The sequence below is a fragment of the Octopus bimaculoides genome, chromosome 14, assembly GCF_046866305.1.
Source record: "Octopus bimaculoides isolate indiv1 chromosome 14, ASM4686630v1, whole genome shotgun sequence".
Classification (NCBI taxonomy): Eukaryota; Metazoa; Mollusca; class Cephalopoda; order Octopoda; family Octopodidae; genus Octopus; species Octopus bimaculoides.
In genome coordinates this window covers 39,242,656-39,269,474 of record NC_142941.1, presented here as the reverse complement: position 1 = coordinate 39,269,474, position 26,819 = coordinate 39,242,656, and the positions used below count along the sequence as shown (strand labels likewise).

Sequence of the window (26,819 nt, the reverse complement as noted above, 5' to 3'; positions counted from 1 at the left end):
TTTTTTCCATCTTTATAAAACATTTTGTGAAATATATAGATATATACATGTAAATGTGTATGTATGTACATGTATGTGTCATTGTATATATATATATATATATATATATATATATATATATTTATGTATGTATATTTATGTATATATGTATATATATATATATATATTTATGTATGTATATTTATGTATTTATATATATATATATGTATATATATATATATATTTATGTATGTATATATGTATATATATATATATTTATATATATATGTATATATATATATGTATATATATATATATATATGTATATATATATATATATATATATATATATATGTATATATATACATGTATTTATATATATGTATATATGTATATATATATATGTATATATATATATATATGTATACATATATATGTATATATATTTATATATATATATGTATACATATGTATATTTATATATATATATATATATATATATATATATATATATATATATATATATATATATATCAGTACATATATTTATTTTTTTAAATGTTAAATTGTATCAGATCATTAAAAAAACTGAAAACGAGATTAAATAACAGAAGTAAACATGCTTTTTGTTTGTTTCATTTTTTTTTTTTTGTATATGTATTTAAAACAATGTATTCACTTTGTATTAATTTACACAGAAATTTTTCATTAAAAGTATTTCAACAAAAAAAAAAACTTTTTACGTTATTGATTATTTTATGTATTGCTCTCATTGATTGATCAACTAATTGATCTCACAATTTTAATAAATTCCAATTGTTAATGGAAATGTTACAAAAGTAGAAATGTAAACATCATTATGATAAATGTAAATTAGTTTTAGAATGACATTAGAAATGCCTTCAGTAATCAATATTTTTACAAGACAACGAGGACAACAGTATGTGGTTATTTGGTCTGTTAAAAATAGTAAGGAAGCACTCCAGTATGACCGCACTCAAATGAATGAAACAATTAAAAGAATAAATATGTGGAAAAAAAACTTAAAAGAAAATTGCACTTTTGTTTGCACTTCGTACCTCCACTTTTGTTCCCAGCACCTCAATATTCCACCATCTTCTAGAGTTTAGTAACACCCAAATTGAGAAGCCAAACAACAGAACATGTGGCTTCACAGGAACTGTTGCATAGTAGGACTAATTGTTTCTAATTTTGGCACAAAACCATAAATTTTAGGGGAAAGGGTTATGTTGATTACATCAAACAGCTTGACTGGCATTTATTTAATCCACCCTGAAAAGATGAAAAGCAAGGTTGACCTTGACAGAATTGGAACTCAGAAAATAACGAACCAGAAGAAGTGCCGTTAAGCATTTTGTGTGACGCACTAATGAATCTGCTAACTCACCCTTTTTATAGAACATTGAGATGATAATGAAAATATTGTAGTTGTTGTTATAGAACATCTGCTCCCTCGTCATTTCTAATGACCAAACTGAAATGATATGCGTGAAAGCATTTTAATTCTATGTGGTCAGGAAATAACTGCCAATTTTCCTTGATACTGCACCTTCCATCTGTGAAAAGAATACTCATTTTGTTTCAGACGGGTTGCACTGTTTACGAAGCAAAAGGAATTGTTTGATCATTAGTTACCTCCCTTAGATTCTATGGATTTCAGGATAAATGAACGAAGGAAATGTGCTTATTGAACATGAAAAATACTTCTACTAAAGAGAATCTACTAGAATATTTGTAATATCTCTACCAACAAATTAATACTTAGACATGTGAATGCATTAAAGCTACACATGGGCATTGTATACAGGGTTAAATACAAGGTATAAATCATTCATTAGTAAATATTCAACTGATATTAGTGTCAGCTAACCTGTTTTTCGCTAAGCAGCTACAGCAGATAATTCTAATTGTATCTTCGTAGTATTGCTTGTATTTTGAGACTTTAAATGAAGTGTAAAATCCAATGGCCAAGTGTTCCTTTGAGAAGAGGCAGCTCCATACAGTACAAGTTATGAAAGACATGACAACACAAATAACACCACACAAATCTTATAATTCATGGATTATGTGACAAGTTTATATGTCTTACACAAGTTGACAGAAGAAGAGTAGTATGAATTTGTTCTTATGCAGAATAAATAGTTCTTGGTAACCAAAGCAATGTTTTATTAACTTTATAAGGATGAACCATCACAAGAAAAGTTAAGGTTCGGTGTTTTAGATCAGCATCACGTTTAATGAAAAAACATTTTTGAGAGAAATCAAAATTGCATTTCAGATAGTGATTCACAGGAAGTGATTTGTACCAGTCACTTATACTAACAAAGTCTCTAGTTAGTAGCTTGAACTGCTAAACATAGCAGCCAAATCTACCTGAATACTCACCATTTTAACTTTCTAAAGATAAAAGAAGAGTAAACTATAAGATGCTTACAGCTGGAATTCTTTTGCACAGTGAACTACTAATAGCTGATTCAGGACTAATGTTCAGCAAATGTTGTTGTTGAGGTTATGGATTTAAATGATAATGCTCCCTATTTCAGTTTCCCTAATGTCAACCCTTTCAGTCTTAATGTCCACTACCATCCCAACTCTGACCATGATATCACAGTTGTTAGGGCCTCTGACAGAGACAGTCAACACAATGCCTTCCTCACATATGAAATACTCAGAGGTAATGAGAAACACTTATTTCAAATGAACCATCACTCTGGTGTCTTATCTTTCTCTCGCTCACTTTACCAAAATGATGCTGGATTCTATGAACTGGAATTAGGTGTGAAAGACAGTGGGAATCCAGTTCTCTCATCAACAACAACATTGTCTTTGACTCTAACAGTTAGTAACAACACATCAAAGATATTTAAGACCCCTTCAAAGACAACAACAGAATCAAGTAATGGTCTCCAATTGAATGTGATGATTGTTATTGTTATAGCAGCTGTGATAGTATCAGTTGTTATAGAGATCTCTATATCAATCTGTATAGTTCATAGACTGAAGCAGACAGATAGCAACTATGATAGTAGTGTTGATATTTACTACAAGGTTACACCAACATTAAACATACAATCAAAATATATGTTCGATTCTATTTGCGTTTCTTCTGGTGTTCATTACACAAGAGAGAGAAATGTAAAGAATTCTCATCAACCAATGGTAGACAGAGAAGATATTCACTGCAGAACCATTTCAGGTGATAGATGGAATAACCCAACATTAAGAATATGCCAGCAGGTGAGATAATTTTCAGTTAATTTCAAAATATTTCCCCTTCCAAAATTTCAGTTTTAAAATTAAATTTGATGTAAATTACAAAGGACCTTGGAAGCAGTGCCACAGAATGCAAAAGAATAAAGATAACCCCATTTCATCAATTCTAATCTCAAAGATAAAGATATTAAATTACTGTTTAATCTACTTCATTAACTTACACAATGATTTATAGAATGTTTCATTTGAAAAGATGCATTTTTGATGAATATGCTGCAATCAAACTCACAAGCTGAGTTTTTGAGTGTGTGTGTGTGTGTTGCATTTATAGAAATCCACACCTTACAAGTTAGCAATCTGGGAGTCGCACCAATGGATTCTACATGGTCAAAAATGCCTGGAATCGGCCATTTGTTTTTGTTTTTTTTTTGCTTCCTAACACGTGAATTTTTGCATTAAAAATAATTTTAAACCATAAATTCTAACAATTTTCAAGTCGGAGGCATTTGCAAACATGAGTTAAGTCCCCTTCTAGCGACGGTGTAAAGAGAGACAGAGAGAGAGAGATAACAGATTTTTAAAATTTCGTCTTCTTACTTATATTATAGTTCCTTTACTTTCAGTGGTTTACATGGTAATTAAACCATAGCTGTAACACTAACAGATGCTACTATTTTAGTTCAGGGTAGATCTTGGAACAATAATGGCTAAGAGGTGGTCCAAAGCTCTTCAAAACTCTGGAACTCATGTGCAAGGGCCCGATACTCCTCAACTGGATTCAGTTTAAAGTCTGACCAAGGACATATATATATATATATATATATATATATATATATATATATATAAGTATGAATATATATATATATATATATATATATATATATATATATATATATATATATCATTATCATCATCGTTTAACATCCGCTTTCCATGCTAACATGGGTTGGACGATTTGACTGAGGACTGGCAAGCCAGAAGGCTGCACCAGGCTCGAATCTGATCTGGCAGAGTTTCTACAGCTGGATGCCCTTCCTAACGCCAACCACTCCGAGAGTGTAGTGGGTGCTTTTACGTGCCACCGGCACGAAGGCCAGTCACATGATACTGGCAACAGCCACGCTCAAAAAGGTGTATTTTATGTGCCACCTGCACGGGAGCCAGTCCAGCAGCACTGGCAACGACCTCGCTCGAATGATTTTCTAATGTGCCACCACCACAAGTTCTAGAAGGTGACTCTGATAATGATTACGCTCGAATGGTGCTATTTACAGGCCACTAGCATGAAAGCCAGACAGCTGCTCTGGCAATGAACATGCTCGGACAGTGCTGTTAGTGCTTCACTGGTGCAGGTGCCAGTCATCGAGTATGGTTCAATTACGATTTTGATTCCGATTTCACTTGCCCCAACAGGTCTTCACAAGCAGAGTTTAGTGTTCAATGAAGAAGAGGTTGACATGGGTACCAGTCGTCGAATTTAGTTCGATTTCGATTTCAGATTTCAAATTTCAAATTCCAAATTCACTTGCCTCAACAGGTCTTCGCAAGCAGAGGTCACAGATTATGCTCTCACTCGCCTCGCCGAGTCTTCTCACGTACTATATATATATATATATATATATATATATATATATATATATATATATATATATATATATACATATATGTATGTATACATATATATACATACATACATGTATATACACGCATACGCACATATATATATACAAACATACTGACACAGACACGTGTGTGCAAGTGTATTTATGTATGTGTGTGCATATATATATAATGTTTATTTATTTATTTATTTATTTATTTATTTATTTATATATAATTAATATTGGATAAACTATAAATTGATATACTTCCAGATCTGTCCCGTTATCAAAGTGATCGTACATGGAACAGGAGAAATCAACTACCACACACACACACACACACACACACACACACACTCAACCGATCAAGGGGAGATAACAAATATGGATATCAACCTGATGCTTACATTAACTTTTCCCCTTGTCCTGACCAAATACCTTTGACTATAAATGGTACTATAGCTAATATAACTGAACAACCATCCACAGACCCAATGACAAGTAACTTTACTTTACACTGTAAACGACCTCTACCAGTAACAACACTACTAAAGTTATCTTCAATACCTCAGGTACTGCCAATACCTCAGGCACTTCCTCCATCTACGTTATACAACTGACACTAGAACACTTTGAAACAAATGGAAGGAAAATCAGTACATTGCATGACTAAATACCTTGTAGTATTTTATCACGTATCTTTGTATTTTGACTTGAAATTCTGCCAGTGTTGACCTTGGTATCAATTTCCTGGAGGTTTTTATCAGCTAAACAAACAAAGTTTTGTAACAATATCAAAATTAATTATATCTTATATAAGCTTAAGTTTGTAAATCAAAACAAATATTTTGACTGGAAGAATGAAACACAATTATCATGAATTGCTTCAATATTTATATTTTATCTAGAAATACTTCAGAATATATTTTAGAGAAATTTATGTAACATTTTCATAGCATTTCTTGATGTTACTAAGTTTGAGTAAATTCTTCTTCAAAGTTGATAATATCTCCTTATTGAAACAAATACATCAAGAAATAATGAAAGGATAACAAACTGATTAAAATATCAGGAGTAACTTATAGAAATTTTCAATGAAATATTCTTTAAAACACCTAATTCACATACAATATTGTATTATTGGTTAATTGATAATTGAACAACAAATAACTTTTATTAATTGACAAAGACAAATGCAATTATATGAATGCATTAGAAAAGCATCCAGTCTTGTTTTCAATTCAACAGCTACAACTTTTATGAATATTTGTGTAAGATTCCACATTCAAAAATTAAAAAAGATTTAATTATATTTTAAACCTATTGGTTTTCTATTAAGAATAACTTCACAACATAAATCATATTATACAATATCATTATTTAGAGCCACAGTTTCGCATTATTAAATGAGCTCTTCCAATTTATAAAGTAATTAGTGGCTTAAAATAATCTTTTTAATAACTTTTATGGGAGACATTTCAAATGGAGAAGTTTGGAAATACTGTAGAGAAAGCTAAAAGAATGTTCATCAAAAAGTTTTACAACTTTTGCAAAAGTCATTAAATTCTTTTTCAACCTTGAAATTAAATTATGATACATTTTTATAAGTGATATTTATATGTCATTGATTCAAATATTCTATACATTTTGTCCACTCAATTTTAAATCTTCTCACCACACACATGTATATGTATGTATCTATATATGAGTGTGTCTAAGTGAAATATTTTGTGAGTCAGCCCATCATTTACTGCAAGAACTGGAGGTTGTATTTCCGTTTCCTTGCATTGGAATAATAGACAGCTTGTCATTGGCTACAACACACATTACATACTACACAACCAACTTCACAGAACTACATAACACCATCACATAACAAATTACTCAGAACTGCTGCTTCTATTACAACTTTATGTTATCAGAAAGCTAAAACAGTACATTTACAACAATATAAACAATATAAACAACTGTTGGCAAGTATTCATTCAAAGTTATTTTGATGTATAATTTGATTCTTTAGACATTTGTTCATTTCTCTCTCCCTCACCATCTTAATACTACACCAATATGAAACATAATTACTTCCTGTACAACAATGTTATTTTTTAAAAACCTTTAGTTAATTATTGATAAAATATTTTCAACGAATACTTAAGGCAGAATTATCAGCAAAATACAAATACAATTCAACATTATTTTAACATTTACATTCTTTAAAAATATATTGTTTTCTCTCTTTTTACAAAATTCTCAGTCTAGTCATCTATAGCCATAATATCAGTTACTGTTGATAAATATATACTGACAATACCAATATTATTTTATATTAGTGTAAGGGTTTATGAAGTTTTTATTTTATATTGCAAAATAAGGAGTATTCTGTTTTCATCTGATAGTTTAGATTCTACATTTAAGAAATTGAATAATGATGTAGTTTTGAAAGAAAGGGAGATTACTTCCAAAGATTCGTCGAAGGAAATTCTACGCAGTTGTTGGACTTGCTAGAAATAGCAGGCAAATATCCCACAACTCACACCCTTCAGTTAAGAAATACAGCATGCCTTTCAAAATACTTCTATTTGGTCAGAGCTGGTCTAGTGTTACACATCAATATAGAAACTCTTAATATCTCTGCATGTTTAGAAATGTAATATCAGGGAGAAGTTTAAATATGTAATATTGGGGAGTTGATACAAGGGTTGGTACATATGAAATTGTTGTTTTAAACATGAGATTTTGTCACCAGTCGATGCCTAGCAGTGATATTTCTCTATTTGAAAATGGCAGTAATTGTGTAAGAGATAGTGAAAATGAAATAATTGGCATCCTGGGAGGTGGAAATCCTCCATGCTCCCTGAAATTCACCATCCCATGCCGGGATTTTCACTCAATAAACACTCACAACGTCCAGTCTGGGAAACGAAACCGCGATCCTATGACCGCGAGTCCACTGCCCTAACCACTGAGTCATTGCGCCTCCACTACAGCTAAATATAATTCACTTACATCAAACATATTAAAGACAACACTGATATGTACAGATTTCAGATTTCATAAATATCTACGTATGTAGCAAAATTTTCAGTCATATTTTCTCTGCATTTATTAAATCTTGAATTATGAATATTGATATATAACTCTATTTCAGATAGAAAATGTGTCCAGTTGTATTGTTGGTGTTGTTTCTTTCTGGAAGTTGCTGGTGTGTAGATCATATCTACCATGTGAAAGAGAACAATGATAGACACAGCTATATTGGAGATATTGCCACTGATACACTACTGCTGAATACTGTACCATCTCAGGATGATAGCAGCAGACTAATATTTAATGTAATCCAGGATAGTACTGATGGAACTGTTCAGTTATTTAATGTTACACCTGGAGGACACTTGTATACAGCTACCATATTGGATGCAGAAACTCTGTGCCAATATAATGTGGAATGTTTCAGGATTTTAGAAGTAGCAGTTCAACATGGCCATTCTGTTATCAAGATATTAGAAGTCAAAATTATAATAGACGATATCAATGATAATTATCCTATGTTTCCAGACAAGGTATTTCAAATACAGTTACAGGAAAGTCTATTAGGTTCAAAAAGGATTATTCCAAATGCCATTGATAATGACGTTAGTATTCAAAATTCTAAACTGATTTATCGACTCTATGATAGTGAAGATATCCCATTTCGATTGTTTATATCTAATAATTCTGATGGGAATGATTTATTACAACTAATTTTAAAAGGTACATTAGATCGTGAGAAAAAAGACATTTATAATATACAGTTGATTGCAAGAGATGGAGGATCACCACAAAAAGAAGGTGTACAAAATATAGAAATATTGGTGCAAGATGAAAATGATAACTCTCCACTGTTTTCACGGAATATCTATAACATCACTATCAATGATACACACCAGATAAACATACCTGTTCTAAGACTGTCTGCAACAGATTCAGATGTAGGAGAGAATCAAAGAATTTCTTATTCTTTTAGTACTAAAACACCTAATAAGATAAAAGAATGCTTTCGGTTGAATAAAGTAACTGGAGAACTATTTGTAACAACAGAATTTCAGTTTGGAAGATTCTATAAAGTGTTTGTTAAAGCCACAGATAATGGTAAACCACCTATGTCCTCAACTGTCACTGTTCTTATAAATGGAATCACTCATCTTAACAATCCACCAAATGTTGACTTCAGATTTGTCATTAAGTCAACTGGGAAAACAGCTGTCATCTCAGAAGCAACTCATATTCAGAGCTTTGTCGCGTATGTCAAAGTAACTGACAATGACAGTGGAGTAAATGGACAAGTGAAGTGTCATTTACAAAATAAGTACCTGCAGCTTATCTCAATGTCTGAAAAAAAATACAAAGTTATTGTCAAGAGTGAAATAGATAGAGAGAGTGAGAAGAACTTTAATTTCACCATTAAATGTCAAGATAATGGTTTACCACCATTGACAGTAGAGAAACAGTTTTCTATACTGGTTACTGACATAAATGATGTACAACCTCAGTTTAGTCAGGACATATTTAAGTTTCTCACCTATGAAAATGAACACAAAGACTTCCCTGTGGGATATGTCAATGCTACAGACCCAGATATTGGAGATGGAGGACAATTAATCTATTCTTTGTTGACTAATGATAAAGATATTCTACCATTTCAGATATCTGATGTGGGATTTATTTCCACAACTGAGTCACTAGACAGAGAAGAAAAGAACATGTATGAGTTTAAGGTTTTAGTAAAAGATAAAGGAACACCATCACTGGAGAACACAGCAAATGTTGTTGTTGAGGTTATGGATTTAAATGATAATGCTCCCTATTTCAGTTTCCCTAATGTTGACCCTTTCAGTCTTAATGTCCACTACCATCCCAACTCTGACCATGATATCACAATTGTTAGGGCCTCTGACAGAGACAGTCAACACAATGCCTTCCTCACATATGAAATACTCAGAGGTAATGAGAAACACTTATTTCAAATGAACCATCACTCTGGCGTCTTATCTTTCTCTCGCTCACTTTACCAAAATGATGCTGGATTCTATGAACTGGAATTAGGTGTGAAAGACAGTGGTAGTCCAGTTCTGTCATCAACAACAACTTTGTCTTTGACTCTAACAGTTAGTAACAACACATCAAAGATATTTAGGACCCCTTCAAAGACAACAACGGAATCAAGTAATGGTCTCCAATTGAATGTGATGATTGTTATTGTTATAGCAGCTGTGATAGTATCAGTTGTTATAGTAATCTCTATATCAATCTGTATAGTTCATAGAATGAAGCAGACAGATAGCAACTATAACAACAGTGTTGATATGTACCACAAGGTTACACCTGCATTAAACAACCAATCAAAATATATATTTGATCCTACTTGTGTTCCTCCTGAAGTTCAGTACACAATGGAGAGAAATGTGGAGAAATCTCATCAACCAATGGTAGACAGAGATGATATTCACTGCAGAACTATATCATATGATAGATGGGGTAACCCAGCTTTCACAGAACTACATCAACAGGTAAGACAGTTAATTACCAGTTGTTTGAATAGCTGATCATAAGTTGTTTGCAGAGTAATATTTTGTTCTGGTATTTCTTATTAAATACGATTTCTTTAAATTCATGGATCTTTTATTTCTAGCTATTATTGCAAATTATATTATTTCTTGTTTGACTGCAAATTCTATTTACAAGTAAAACTTTCTAAGTATGGTCATACTTAGTGACTTAGTGTGTATATGTAGATATGGAGGACAGGTGGATGTATTTCTATGTATATTTTTGGAATGCCCTTAACATTATGATGATACATTGAATCTATATATTTGTATTTAGATATTTGTTCCAAGAGAAGAAAGCATGTCTCCAGGTTACAGAGAACTAAACAGTACTGACCAATTCAGTGAGATGTCAACATTGTCATCTCGCACAGATAGAGGTCATGGATGGAGTGTCGGCAGTGCTGGACACTATGAGGAACTGCCAGGTAACTTAGAAAAAAATGAATATTTCTTCAATATAGTATGATAATCTGTTGGTCTATATTTAGTTATCATCATCATCATCATCATCATCATTTTGACATCTACTTTGGAATACTAACATGGGTTGAAAAGAATTATTTGAGGCAGATATTTCGTGGCCGTGTTTGCCTTCTTGTCACCAGCCCTCAACTATTTCCAAGCAAGATAATATTTTCCCATTTGCTGGACATGCTTTCATGAAAACTTAGAAATGAATGCTACAGCATGTGTGATGCCAATGCTCGCTGACAACTATCAATAGCAGGAGACAAGCACACAATTATTACTTTTGAATGATAAATACTATCAGAAAATTGACTGTATGCCTCCCATTTTTCTGTTTGTACTATCGTTCAAAAGAATTTGACTTGTCTGAGACAGCAGTAGAGAACTAAACCTATAATCATGTGGTTGAGAAGTGAAATTCTTCATCACACAGCCATGCTAGAGCCTTTACCATAAAAGTGAAAGCAAATTTTGTCTTTGTATAGCTTGTACATATCTGAACGGGACTTTATTTATTTATTTATACGATTCTGTGTTAAGGCTGAAATCATGTTTTCAATGGCCTATCTTACATGATAGGCTTTTAGTGATTGAGTTTCCTGCCATAATAAAGTTTCATCTGGGACAAGAGGTCAATTTATTTCTGGAAAACATCTACTCTACTCCATGAAGATCCCTGAGATGTTTGGACAAGGCATTAAATAGCTGTGGACCCTTGAATCCCAAGCTATCACAGTGCATGGTGCTCACTCTAGACAGGGTAGCTGGGACATTACTTATTTATTTGTTAAAATATACTAATGTTTTGATTTTTCATTGCTATAAACCTGTTTAAAACAGTTTACTTTTATTCATCATGCATGAATATTAAAAAAAAAAACAGCCAACACATCGATATACTTTCAGATCTATGTCGTTATCAAAGTGATCGTACATGGAATAGAAGAAATCACCCTCAACACACGCTCGACAGATCAAGGGGAGATAACAACAATGGATATCACTATCAACCAAATGTTGACAAGAACTCTTCTTGTCATCTCGACCACATACCATTGACTATAGCTGGGACCACATCTAATACAACTGAACAATCATCTATGGTGCCAATGAAAAGTGCCTTTATTTCAAACTGTAAACCACCTCTACCAGCTGTACCTAAGGTAACAACATTACCAAAGGTACCTTCAATACCTCAAGTACCACCTCTATCAACACCACAAAACTAATGCTGCAATATTTAGAAACCAACGACAGGTAGCTGCAGAACTAGAACAATGACTGCCTAAAATCCTGACAGTATTTTATATTTGTGTACTAATTTCAAATCATATTCTACCACAGATGACTAAGCCAATTATTTGCCAGTCTTCTTTATCAGCTTACATAATTTTACTTCCTCTTAATACAGACAATATCAAAAATAATTTTATCTTATATAAAAGTAGAGCTTGTATATTACTACAAATATCTGAATGGAAGTATGAAAAGTAATTATAATTGCTTGGTGCTATTTCGTCTGTCTTTACGTTCTGATTTCAAATTCCTCTGAGGTCGACTTTGGCTTTCATCTTTTTGGGGTTGATAAATTGACTGAGATCAATCTAATCGACTGGCCCCCTCCCACAAAATTTCAGGCCTTATGTCTAGAGTAGAAAAGAATATTAATATTTGATCAAGAAATTATATGACATTGTCATAACATTCCTTAGTTATAAATTTATAATAAATTTTCACCAAAATTAATAAATTTTTATCTTATTTAGTCTTTAATCAAAGTAAAGAATCACCAAAAGAAAATATGACAGAATTATCAAGATATTTTGAATGACTGGAAGAGTTAAGAATGAAATATTCTCACAAACTAGCAGTTGATATCTACCAAAGTTTTTGCTGAGAAACTTATAACCATGTATATTACTGAAACTGTCAGGATATATATATCATCATCATCATTTAACATATTCTAGTATATATATATATATATATATATATATATATATACTGAAGATATCTGGATATATATACATAGGAAAGCCATACAAAAATATATAACACAATTCTCCATTATAGTTTCTGGACATTTTCTTATAAAAACTACTGAAGATAGCATAATTTCACCAGTTAACCTAACTTAAAAAGAAACAGTTTTATTTAAGCCCTGGAAAAGCAATATTGCTTCTCCTTAAAAGTATTTTTGTTATGTAGTCAAAGTATACAAAATACTTTACTCTGTTTCTAAATTTTCAGCATTAGATTACCATTTCAAAGCAATATAAAAAATATGCATTATTGATCAGCTTTCCAAAAAGGTGGGCAAAAAAAAGGAAACAAAGAAAAAGAAAATTAGATACATGGCATATATATATCAGAAAGGAACTCCATTTGCAACTACATTTAATGAATAGGCTTCAGTTTTAATAAAAATTTTTGTTAAGTTTCGATTGTGAAATTTACAAATTTGTATTTCCATTTTAAAAGTATTAGTTCTGTAATAGGAATGCTTGTAAGAACAAACCATATTGCAATCATTATTCAACACAATTATTTGGAGCCATAATTTCGTATTTTTAAATGATTTCAACAATTTTATAATGAAATTAACTTCTAAAAATATTATTTAATAACATTTATTAAGGGTGTTTCAAGCAAAAAGTTTTATAGAACCAGACGGAAATGTAAGATAAAAAGTTTTGCAATTTTGACTGAAGTTAGAAAATAATTTTTCTACCGTAAAATTAAATATGATATATTTTTAAAATATGATATTTTTAGTTTTCATTGCTTTAAACCTTATTAATATTTCCATCCATTTAGTTGGGTACATTCTCACCACACACATGTATATGTATGTATCTATATATGAGTGTGTCTAAGTGAAATATTTTGTGAGTCAGCCCATCATTTACTGCAAGAACTGGAGGTTGTATTTCCGTTTCCTTGCACTGGAATAATAGACAGCTTGTCATTGGCTACAACACACATTACATACAACACAACCAACTTGATAGAACTACATAACACTGTTACATACCAAACTACTCAAAACTTCTGCTAGTACTATAACTTTGTTACCAGAAGACTGAAACAATACAGTAACAACTGCATAAACGACTGAAAACTGTTGGTAAGTATTTATTAAAAGTTATTCTGATGTATAAATTGTTTTTGTTGATGTTTGATCATTTCACTTCCCATTAACTACCATCTTGCTAAAACTACACCCATAGGAAAATCAGATAGTTAATTACTTCCTGTACAGCAATGTCATTTTCTATATACATTTTATATATATTTTCAATAAATACTTGAGATGGAAGTTTCATAAACAGAATTTAGTATTATTTTAATAATTACATTCTTTAAAAAAATATATTTTCTCTCTTTTTGCAATATTGTCAATTTAATCATTTAGTATAGGATTAGTTGATAGATCAGGATGTAACAGACGGGATGTACTGATGATAATTGTTTTAGTTAATGTTAGTTGAATAGTTTATCAAGTTTTTACTTTATATTGTAAAATATTTGAGTATCTTGTTTTCCCAAGATTGTTAGATTCAATATCTGAGAAATTGGATCATGAAGTAGTTTTGAAAGTAAGGGAGGTTACTCTAAATAAATTAATACTCTTAATGAATTCTTGGACTTGCTAGAAATAGCAACCAGGTATCTATCAAATCACACGCTTCAGATTAGAAATACTGCATCTTATGGTATTCAATAAATCATCTTCAGCATTGAACGTCTATTTTTCCATGCTGGCATGGAATATTTTTAAAAGAATATGAAGTTCTTAGTTTGATTGCCTTTCATTTGGTCTGCTTGTCTGGTGTTACACATCAATTAGTTGCAACTCTTAATGTCTCTTTTAGATTGGTAATGCTTCAATAATTTATTTAATTGAGCTACCAAGTATGTGTAGAAAATGTAAGTTTGTATAAGTAAATTGATAAAGCTGTTAACAAGAGGGCAACGGTGATGAAATACCTCTTGTTCTATCTCAGGTGAAGTCGTATAGAAAAAAAAAGAGAGAACTATTTACAGCTGTCCTCTGCAATATCAATGGGTTATTTCTTGGATTTGGTGTTTAACAACTAAATATGCATCAATTATATCTAACAAATTAAAGAGAACATTTCTATTCACACTTTCAAGTTTTTTTTTAAATCTACAAATCCAAAATGAGTGTAAAGATTAAGTTCATGTAACAAAATTTTTAGTTAAAATTTCTCTTTAGTATTAAAACCTGAATAATGAATATCAATACAAAATTCTATTTCAGATTGAAAATGTTTCCAGGTGTATTGTTGGTGTTGTTCCTTGTTCATAACTGCTGGTGTGTGGATCATATCTACCATGTGAAAGAGAACAATGATATAGACAGTTATATTGGAGATATTGTTACTGATACACACTTACTAGGTAATATACAGTCTCAAGATAACAGCAACAAGCTGACATTTAAAATTCTCCAGGGTAATACTGATGGAAATGTTCAGTTATTTAATGTTACACCTGGAGGGAAACTGTACACAGCTTCCATATTGGATGCAGAATCTCTATGTCTATATACTGTGGAATGTTTTAGAATACTGGAAATAGCTGTTCAACATGGTCATTCTTTCTTCAAGTTATTAGAAATCAAAGTTATGATAGAAGATGTCAATGATAATTATCCCATTTTCCCAAACAAAGAATTTCATTTACAGTTTGATGAAAGTGCGACAAAAGGAGTAAAAAAAATAATTCCAAATGCCATTGATAATGATTTTAGCATTCAGAATTCTAAACTCACTTATCAACTCAAAGAGGATGAAGATGTTCCATTCCAATTGTTTGTATCTAAGAAATTGGATGGAAGTGATTTGTTACAACTGCTTATAGATGGTAACTTGGACCGTGAAACACAAAACATTTACAACATTCAGTTAATTGCCATAGATGGGGGTACTCCAACAAAGAAAGGTGTACTAAATTTAGAAATATCAGTGCAAGATGAAAATGATAACTCCCCCGTGTTCTCTCACCATATTTACAATGTCACTGCAAATGACACACACCAGATAAACAAACCTATTTTAAGACTGTCTGCTACAGACTTGGATGAAAGAGAAAATGGAAGAATTTCCTATAACTTAAGTACTAAGACACCAAGTAAAATAAAAGAATGCTTTCAACTGAATAGGCAAACTGGAGAACTATTTCTAACAACAGAATTTCAGTTTGGAAAATCCTATAAAATATTTGTAAAAGCCACAGATAATGGTAAGCCACCTATGTCCTCAACTGTCACTGTTCTAATAAATGGAATCAGTTACTTAAACAATCCACCAAATATTGATGTCAAGTTTGTCTTAGATTCAACTGGAAACACAGCTGTCATCTCAGAAGCAACTAAAATTCACAGCTTTGTTGCGTATGTCAAAGTTATTGACAATGATAGTGGAGTAAATGGACAAGTGAAATGTCATTTACAAAATAGATACCTTCAGCTAATCTCAATTTCTGAAAAGAAATACAAAGTTATTGTCAAGAGTGAAATAGACAGAGAGAGTGAGAAGAGATTTAATTTCACCATTAAATGTCAAGATAATGGTTTACCTCCATTGAAAGTACAGAAACAGTTTTCAATGTTGGTTACTGACATAAATGACATACAACCTCAGTTTAGTCAGGACATATTTAAGTTTCTCACCTATGAAAATGAACACAAAGACTTCCCTGTTGGACAAGTCAATGCTACAGACCCAGATATTGGAGATGGAGGACAATTAACCTATTCTTTGTTGACTATTGGAAAAGATATTCTACCATTTCAGATATCTGATGTGGGATTTATTTCCACAACTGAGTCACTAGACAGAGAAGAAAGGAACATGTATGAGTTTAAGGTTTTAGTAAAAGATAAAGGAACACCATCACTGGAGAACACAGCAAATGTTGTTGTTGAGGTTATGGATTTAAATGATAATGCTCCCTCTTTCAGTTTCCCTAATGTTGACCCTTTCAGTCTTAATGTCCACTACCATCCCCACTCTGACCATGATATTACGGTTGTTAGGGCCTCTGACAGAGACAGTCAACACAATGCCTTCCTCACATATGAAATACTCAGAGGTAATGAGAAACACTTATTTCAAATGAACCATCACTCTGGTGTCTTATCTTTCTCTCGCTCACTTTACCAAAATGATGCTGGATTCTATGAACTGGAATTAGGTGTGAAAGACAGTGGTAGTCCAGTTCTGTCATCAACAACAACTTTGTCTTTGACTTTAACAGTTAGTAACAACACATCAAAGATATTTAAGACCCCTTCAAAGACAACAACAGAATCAAGTAATGGTCTCCAATTGAATGTGATGATTGTTATTGTTGTTGCAGCTGTGATTGTATCAGTTGTTATAGTGATCTCTATATCAATCTGTATAGTTCATAGACTGAAGCAGACAGATAGCAACCATGATAATAGTGTTGATATGTACCACAAGGTTACACCTGCATTAAACATCCAATCAAAATATATATTTGATCCTACTTGTGTTCCTCCTGGAGTTCAGTACACAATGGAGAGAAATCTGAAGAAATCCCAACAACCAATCATAGACAGAGAAGATATTCACTACAGAACTACATCATATGATAGATGGCATGATCCAGTTTTAAGGCCACATCAACAGGTAAGTCATTCCTCAAATACTTTCAGATTGACTGGATCCTTTGTACATTGTGCCAAAGACTGAATCCAGTATAAGAATATATATAAATACACTTTATCAATTTCAATTTTAAACATAAAGAACGAATTTTCTAAGCTTACCCAAACAATGATATATAGAATATTTCTTTTCTTAAATTACCAGTGATGATAATTCTTAGTTATATAGCATGCAATGTTCAAGCAGAATGCTATGTTGAAATATTGTGGCATACAATGAATTTATTTTACATTTCTAGATGTTTATTCCAAGAGAAGAAAGCATGTCTCCAGGATACAGAGAACTAAACAGTGTTGACCAATTCAATGAAATGTCAATGTTGTCCTCTCACACTGACAGTGGTCATGGCTGGAGTGTTGGTAGTGCTGGTCATTATGAGGAACTGCCAGGTAGGTTAGAAACAATGAATATTTCTATATAGTCTGATAATCTGTTGGTGGAGTATATCATGTTAACATTACCATCTTAATTTTGACATTCACTTTGAGGTATCAACATGGGTTGAATAGAATTATTTAAGGGAGATATTTCTTGGCCTAGGTATCCTTCTTGTCTCCAGCCAACAGCTCTTTCCAAACAAGAAAATATTTCTCTATTTGTTATATATAATTGCATGACAAAAAAGGCACAATGAATGCCACTGAATGTATGGTGCTGACACTTGATTACAACTGTTACACAGAGTGAGGACATACACACACACACACATCTGCATACATAAATATTTCAGGATGTATATGTAGAACAGCCATAGTACTGTTTGTACTTATCTTTTGAGAGGATTTGATTTGACTGAGATCGCAATTGATGACGATAAACTAATGTACCACATTGAAGGACTGAAACTAAAATCATGTGGTTGAGAAGTGGAGTTCTTAGTCACACGGCCATGATAGAGCATTTGCTATATATATATATATATATATATATATATATATATATATATATATATATATATATATATATATATATATATATATATATATAAGCATATAAATATGCATATATATATATATATATATTATATATATATATATATATGTATGTATGTATGTATGTATGTATGTAATCACTCATAACGCCCAGTTTGGGAATCAAAACTATTATCCTATGACTGTGATGCCACTGCCCTAACCAGTGGGCCATTGTGCCTCCACGGTATGTGTGTCTATATATATATATATATATATATATATATATATATATATATATATATACACATGTATGTATACAGGTATGGAAAGCGGACGTTAAACGATGATGATGATGATGATGATATATATATGTGTGTGTGTAATTTTTATATGAAAGAAACAGATCAATTTTAAAAAGGAGAAACCTTCACGATGTATATTGTGTGGTTATGGGTAGGATCACTTAACTATGGATGCAGTTGTAAGGGTACCATTATGAGATACAGTGTGTCTTGGGTGTTTTAAATCTAGTGGAGCTCATCTCTTTCCATGACTGAATCTAATTGATTTCCTTTAGAAAGTGTATGTGAGGGGGAGAGAGAATGAGTAGGAGGAAGAGAATAGCATGCTCAGTAACATACACACATATATGCCTACATATATAACAGATCATTACCAAAGCAACTTATTTTAAATGTAAAACCAAACCTTAGCCTTTGTATATACCCAGCATGTATCTGTACATGACATTATTTATTTACTTATTTGTTAAACTACTGATACTTCCAATTATAATTGCTAAAGACCCACTTAAAAAAATTTTTGTTTCTATTCATCATACATGAAATTGTTTTTGAAATAACCTTTAGATCGAAATTTTCCAGATCTATGTCGTTATCAAAGTGATCGTACATGGAATAGAAGAAATCAACTTCAACACTCTCTCAACAGATCAACAGGAAGTAACAACAGTGAATATCACTATCAACCAAATGTTGACAAGAACTCTTTTTGTCATCTCGACCACATACCTTTGACTACAGCTGGGACCACATCTAACACAACTGAACAATCATCTACAGTGCCAATGACAAGTGCCTTTATTTCAAACTGTAAACCACCTCTACCAGCTGTACCTAAGGTAACAACATTACCAAAGGTACCTTCAATACCTCAAGTACCACCTCTATCAACACCACAAAACTAATGCTGCAATATTTAGAAACCAACGACAGGCAGCTGCAGAACTAGAACAATGACTGCCTAAAATCCTGACAGTATTTTATATTTGTGTACTAATTTCAAATCATATTCTACCACAGATGACTTAGCCAATTATTTGCCAGTCTTCTTTAGCATCTTACATAATTTTCTTTTCTCCTACTAGAGACAATACCAAAAACAATTTTATCTTTTATAAAATAGAGTTTTTATATCACTACAAATATCTGAATGAAAGTATGAAAAGTAATTATAAAGGATTTAATATTAATATCAACATCGTCATAACATTTCTTCAAGTTATAAATTTATGATAAATTTTCACCAAAATAGATAATTTTTTCTTATTAAATCATCAATTGAAGTAAATTCATTTATACTAAGGAATTACAAGCAGATAATATGACAGAATTACCAAAATATTTGGAATGACTGGTACAGTTAAGAATGAAATATTCTCAGAAACTAGCAGTTGATATCTACCAAAGTGTGCTTAGAGAAACTTGTATGTTATTGAAGCTGTCATACTGAAGATATTAGGATATATATATACATAGGGAAGCCATACAAAAATATATAACACAATTCTCCATTGTAGTTTCTGGACATTTTCTTATAAAAGCTATTGAAGATAGCATAATTTCAATATTTCCATCTTATATAGAAAGACTTTCATTTAAGCCCAGGAAAAACAATATTTCTTCTCTTTAAAAGTATTTTTGTTATGTAGTTAAAGTATACAAAATACTTTACTCTGTTTCTGAATTTTCACCATTAGATTACTATTTCAAAACAATATAAAGAATACACTTTATTGATAAGTTGATAAGTGAAATGGGAGTTAGTATTAATGTATGCAAAAAGAAATTAAAGTAAGAAAAACAATAGATATATGACATATGAATATATCAGAAATAAATTAACAGGATTCAATTTTGATGAATATTCATGTTTGGTTTTAAAAGAGAAATTTACAAAGATTTATTTCAATTTCAAAATTATTACTTCTTTATTAGTAAGAATTACTTCAATTCCAATCATTGTTCAATACCATTATTTGGAGCCATAATTTCGTATTTTCAAATGGGCTCAACAATTTTATAATGAAATTATCTTCTAAAAATATTATTCTATGACATTTATTAAGGATGTCTCAAGCAGATAATTTTATAAAGCCAAAGGCAGATCTGAGATGAAAAGTTTTAAAACTTTGACTGAAGTTAGAAAATAACTTTTATGCACTAAAATTAAAATATAATATATTTTTAATATACTTTAATTTTATATTTCATTGCTTTAAACATTATTAATATTTCCATCCATTTAGTTGGGTACCTTCTCACCACACACATGTATATGTATGTATCTATATATGAGTGTGTCTAAGTGAAATATTTTGTGAGTCAGCCCATCATTTACTGCAAGAACTGGAGGTTGTATTTCCGTTTCCTTGCATTGGAATAATAGACAGCTTGTCATTGGCTATAACACACATTACATACTACACAACCAACTTGATAGAACTACATAACACTGTTACATACCAAACTACTCAGAACTACTGCCACTATTACAACTTTGTGACCAGAAGACTGAAACAGTACTTTAACAACAATATAAACAACTAACAACTATTGGTAAGTATTTATTAAAAGATATTTTGTTGTGTAAATTGGTTCTTCAGATATTTGTTCATCTCTCTACCAGTAACCTACAATCCTGGAAATACTACATCAATGTATAAGTCAGATTAGTACTTCCTGTATAACAATGTTATTTTCAAACGTCTTTTACTTAATTATCTCCAATACATTTTCTACAAATGTTGAAGCCTGGTCGTTTCAAAACAATACAAAAACTGTTTATTGTTATTTTATAGCTATATAACAATTACATTTTTTTAATACTTATTTCTTTCTTCAGTATTCTCAGTCTTGTCATCTATATAGTAAAAGTTGAAGTTAATAATGATTGGATATAATTATGATAATGACAGGATGTAGATTATATTAGTTGCATTGTTTATCAAGTTTTTGCTCTATATCGTGAAATAGTTTTCTATTTTCTTTAGAATGGTTCATTTTATGAATGAGCGATTTTGCAGTGTTATTAGGAAGGGAGGTTACTCTTAACGCACTAATGAGGAAGTTTTTTTTTTTTAACGACGTTGCTTGACCTGTTAGAGATAACAGCCAAATCTCTCTCGATTCGTATCCTGCAGTTTTTAGAAATGGAATGTCACATAACAGTGTATTTTTTCAAATCTTCTATAAGAAAATATGATGTTCTTAACGTCAATGCTGTGAATAATAGGTTTGATCGTTCTTGCTAGGCATGTATCTAGAGAAGTTGAGTTATGCAGCATAACTACCATAAGTGTAGATATGAAATTTTCGATGTAATCTTGAAACCGTTTATTAGGGATCTATCATAGAGACAAGTGAGTATCAAAAAGATGGGGAAGAAAGATCAATCCAATGCTGAAATTGTACTTTAATTAACGACTCTGAAAAAATAAAAGTTGAAGTTGATCATTATGAGATTTGAACAAAGGTTACATAGAGCAGGAACGAATACCACAAAATTTTCTGTACAACAATTTCCCACTCTGAAAACTCACAATAAAAGGTTGTTATATTAAAAACATCAGCATTATTTTGGGCATATTTTGAAAGTAAAGTATATGTGTGTGTACATGCATTGTTTTTATCAGGTCAGAAGTGTAAATAATATATTATAGAATATATTGCAAAAGGTATGTGGTAACTAAGAATAACATAGCTATGTACGTATTTTGTATTTATCTTCCCCTTCCCTCTCTGTCATATCCCCCACCTTTTTTTTTTTTTTGACTTGCTTCAGTCATTGGACTGTGACCATGCTGGGGCACCACTTTGAAGGGTTTAATTGAATAAATCGACTACAGTACTTAGTTTTTAAGCTCGATGCTTATGCTATCGGTCTCTTTTGTCAAACTGCTAAGTTTCAGAGACTTTACACAAAGCAATACCAGTTGTCAAGCAGTGGTGGCAGACAATCACAAAGATACACACACACACATGCATGCAGGCATGCACACACACATACATATGCATACACACAAACACGCACTGGACGGCTTTCTCTTTCCATCTACCAAATACTCAAATACTTTCACAAGTGTTCAGTTAGACTGTAATAGAAGAGACTTGACCAAGGTGCCACACAGTGGGACAGAACTCAGAAACATGTTGTTGGGAAGTAAACTTATCACACAGCCACTCCTGCACATATATATGCTTTCATTTCAGGCAAGTTAATCAAATTACATCAAATAATTTGATTCATATCAGCACTTCTATTTTTATTGTTGCTGATGTCTGACTAATGTTGCCCTTGGAATATCCACCAGTCACATAAAAAGGGAACAATGAAACATGCCTCTTTTTCTCTGATAAGTATATCGTAAACCAAATTAAAATTAGAGATTGAATTCATGGAATTAAATGCTACACTATATTTATTATATTCACATTTCTGAATATGAATTTCAATTCAAAATTTTTTTTTTGCAGTTCAAAAATGTTGCCAATGAAATTATTGATTTTGTTGTTGACAGCTGAAAGCTGTCTGTGTGTCGATCATATCTACCACGTCAAAGAAAACAATGACATAAACAGCTATATTGGAGATATTGTCAGTGATACACACTTATTGGATAATCTACAGTCTCAAGATGATAGTAACAAACTGACATTTAATGTAGTCCGAGGTAGTACTGAGGAAAATGTTCAGTTATTTAATGTTACACCTGGAGGACAACTGTACACAGCTGCCATATTGGATGCAGAAACTTTGTGCCAGTATAATGTGGAATGTTTCAGGATATTAGAAATGGCACTTCAATATGGCCATTCTGTTATTAAGATATTAGAAATCAAAGTTATGATAGAAGATGTCAATGATAATTATCCTATTTTCCCAAACAAAGAATTTCATTTAAAATATGATGAAAGTGTGACAAAAGGAAGAAAAGAAACACTTCCAAATGCCATTGATAATGATATTAGCATTCAGAATTCTAAACTCACTTACCAACTCAAAGAGAAAGTAGATATACCATTTCAGCTGTTTGTTTCTAAAAAACCAGATGGAACAGATCTATTACAACTAATTTTGGAAGGTAACTTAGACCGTGAGACAAAAGACATTTACAATATTCAGTTAATTGCCACAGATGAAGGATCTCCATCAAAGAAAGGTGTATTGGATATAAAAATATTTGTAGACGATAAAAACGATAACTACCCTGTATTCTCCCAGAATATTTACAATGTCACTATAAATGATACACATGACGTAAACAAACCTGTTGTAAGGTTGTCTGCTACAGATTTAGATGTAGGAGAAAATGGAAGAATTTCTTATGTCTTCAATAATGCTAAAACACCCAAAATGATAAAAGAATGCTTTCATTTAGATGAAGCAACGGGTGAGTTGTTTTTGAAGAAAGACTTTGATTTTGGTAAAATTTATGAGCTATTTATTGAAGCCAGAGATAATGGTAGACCGTCAATGTCATCAACAGTTACAGTTTTTATAAATGGAATCAGTCACATTAACAATCCACCAAACATTGATGTCAGATTTGTCTTAAAGTCAACTGGAAACACAGCTGTCATCTCAGAAGCAGCTCAAATTCACAGCTTCGTTGCATATGTCAAAGTTATTGACAATGACAGTGGAGAAAATGGACAAGTGAAGTGTCATTTACAAAATAAATACCTGCAGCTAATCTTAGAGTCTGTAAAGAAATACAAAGTTATTGTCAAGAGTGAAATAGATAGAGAGAGTGAGAAGAGATTTAATTTCACCATTAAATGTCAAGATAATGGTTTACCACCATTAACAGTACAGAAACAGTTTTCTATGATGGTCACTGACATAAATGATGTACAACCTCAGTTTAGCCAGGACACATTTAAGTTTCTCACCTATGAAAATGAACACAAAGACTTCCCTGTTGGATATGTCAATGCTACAGACCCAGATGCTGGAGATGGAGGACAATTGATCTATTCTCTGTTGACAAATGGAAAAGATAATTTACCATTTCAGATATCTGATGTGGGATTTATTTCTACAACTGAGTCACTAGACAGAGAAGAAGAGAACAGGTATGAGTTTAAGGTTTTAGTAAAAGATAAAGGAACACCATCACTGGAGAACACAGCAAATGTTGTTGTTGAGGTTATGGATTTAAATGATAATGCTCCCTATTTCAGTTTCCCTAATGTTAACCCTTTCAGTCTTAATGTCCACTACCATCCCCACTCTGACCATGATATCACAGTTGTTAGGGCCTCTGACAGAGACAGTCAACACAATGCCTTCCTCACATATGAAATACTCAGAGGAAATGAGAAACACTTATTTCAAATGAACCATCACTCTGGTGTCTTATCTTTCTCTCGCTCACTTTACCAAAATGATGCTGGATTCTATGAACTGGAACTAGGTGTGAAAGACAGTGGTAGTCCAGTTCTGTCATCAACAACAACTTTGTCTTTGACTCTAACAGTTAGTAACAACACATCAAAGATATTTAAGACCCCTTCAAAGACAACAACAGAATCAAGTAATGGTCTCCAATTGAATGTGATGATTGTTATTGTTATAGCAGCTGTGATAGTATCAGTTGTTATAGTGATCTCTATATCAATCTGTATAGTTCATAGAATGAAGCAGACAGATAGCAATTATGATAGTAGTGTTGATATGTACCACAAGGTTACACCTACATTAAACATCCAATCAAAATATATATTTGATCCTACTTGTGTTCCTCCTGGAGTTCAGTACACACTGGAGAGAAATCTGAAGAAATCTCAGCAACCAATCGTTGACAAGGAAGATATTCACTACAGAACCATGCCAAGTGATAGATGGGATAATCGGACATTAAGACAACATGAACAGGTGAGATAATATTCACTTTTTAAAATTCCAGTATTAGCATGAAATTTGAAGAAATTTATTCAGAACTTTAGCAACACTTCCGCAGGGTGTAAAAGAATAAAGTTAATAGCATTTGATCAATTCTAATTTAAAAGATGAAGATTCTAAATTACTGTTTAAAATTTTATACTAACTCACATGATAATTAATAGGATCTATATAAATTGTAATACTTGATGTTATACCTAATAATATGCTAACAAAACTAGAATTATGAAATAGTATGAAATACATTGGATTTATTTTACTGTTTTTAGATGTTTGTTCCAAGAGAAGAAAGTATGGCTCCAGGTTACAGAGAACTAAACAGTTCTGACCAATTCAATGAGATGGCAACATTGTCATCTCTCACTGATAGTGGTCATGGTTGGAGTGTCAGTAGTGCTGGACATTATGAGGAACTGCCAGGTACTGAATATCTCTGCAATATACTCTAAAACTTGTAAATGTATTTTAATACAGTTAGTTACGATCGTCGTTAGTTCTAATGTTCATGCTTCCATGCTTGTATGAGCTGAACAAAATTCGTTTATGTCAGATGTCCTTCCTGTCACTAATCTTCATTTGTGTCCAAAAAAGACATCCTTTCCACAAGGCTTAAAATGCTTTTTTTAATGAAATACTAGAAATACACAACATTACTTGTGTGATTCTGAAGGTCGTTGACAACTATCACATGACGTCAAGACAAGGCCACATAAGTACTCACCCCAAACCCATGCACACAAGTCTTTTTCCGGCAGTTTCCATTCACCATTCACATAGCTTTTGTCAGCCTAGGGCTGTATTAGAAGACACTTGCCCAGGGTTCCATGCAGTGATATTAAATTTGAAGCCATATGATTGACAAGTGAAATTCTTACCCACACAGACAAGCCAGTGCCTACGCCATTTATATAATTTTCTTTGCAAGGAAATTACTAATTTTACTTTTATAAAGGAGAACCCACCACACACACACACACACACACACACACATAAGGCGGCGAGCTGGCAGAAACGTTAGCACGCCAGGCGAAATGCTTAGTGGTATTTCATCTGCCGCTACGTTCTGAGTTCAAATTCCGCCGAGGTCGACTTTACCTTTCATCCTTT

At 32.0% G+C, this 26,819-nt stretch overlaps 2 protein-coding genes across 2 annotated transcripts in view; both read left to right on the top strand.

The window, feature by feature from the left end:
- The first annotated feature begins 6,497 nt into the window (after nucleotides 1–6,497).
- On the top strand, nucleotides 6,498–20,300 carry LOC106872379 (protocadherin Fat 4). The gene is made up of 8 exons (XM_089362095.1): nucleotides 6,498–6,787; nucleotides 7,963–10,360; nucleotides 10,677–10,827; nucleotides 11,777–12,096; nucleotides 12,215–12,360; nucleotides 15,156–17,553; nucleotides 17,831–17,981; nucleotides 19,391–20,300. Exons 2-8 carry the CDS (start codon nucleotides 7,970–7,972, stop codon nucleotides 19,711–19,713), a joined length of 5,880 nt encoding a protein of 1,959 aa, XP_089218221.1. The 5' UTR covers nucleotides 6,498–6,787; nucleotides 7,963–7,969; the 3' UTR covers nucleotides 19,714–20,300.
- Nucleotides 20,301–20,450: 150 nt separating this feature from the next.
- LOC149132698 (protocadherin Fat 4-like) overlaps nucleotides 20,451–26,819 on the top strand; it is a 50,318-nt gene continuing 43,949 nt past the window's right edge. Inside the window, exons 1-3 of the mRNA XM_089362093.1 lie at nucleotides 20,451–21,364; nucleotides 23,282–25,685; nucleotides 25,982–26,132. Coding sequence (XP_089218219.1) covers nucleotides 23,289–25,685; nucleotides 25,982–26,132 — 2,548 coding nt within the window. The 5' untranslated portion in view covers nucleotides 20,451–21,364; nucleotides 23,282–23,288. The remainder of the gene's footprint in view (nucleotides 21,365–23,281; nucleotides 25,686–25,981; nucleotides 26,133–26,819) is intronic.

Bases quoted from the DNA above. Each gene is read 5' to 3' on its own strand.
- LOC106872379 (XM_089362095.1), top strand. From the start codon at position 7,970: ATGTGTCCAGTTGTATTGTTGGTGTTGTTTCTTTCTGGAAGTTGCTGG. The intron at 10,361-10,676 runs GTAAGACAGTTA...ATTTGTATTTAG, and splicing joins TCACAGAACTACATCAACAG to ATATTTGTTCCAAGAGAAGA. The intron at 10,828-11,776 runs GTAACTTAGAAA...ATATACTTTCAG, and splicing joins ACACTATGAGGAACTGCCAG to ATCTATGTCGTTATCAAAGT.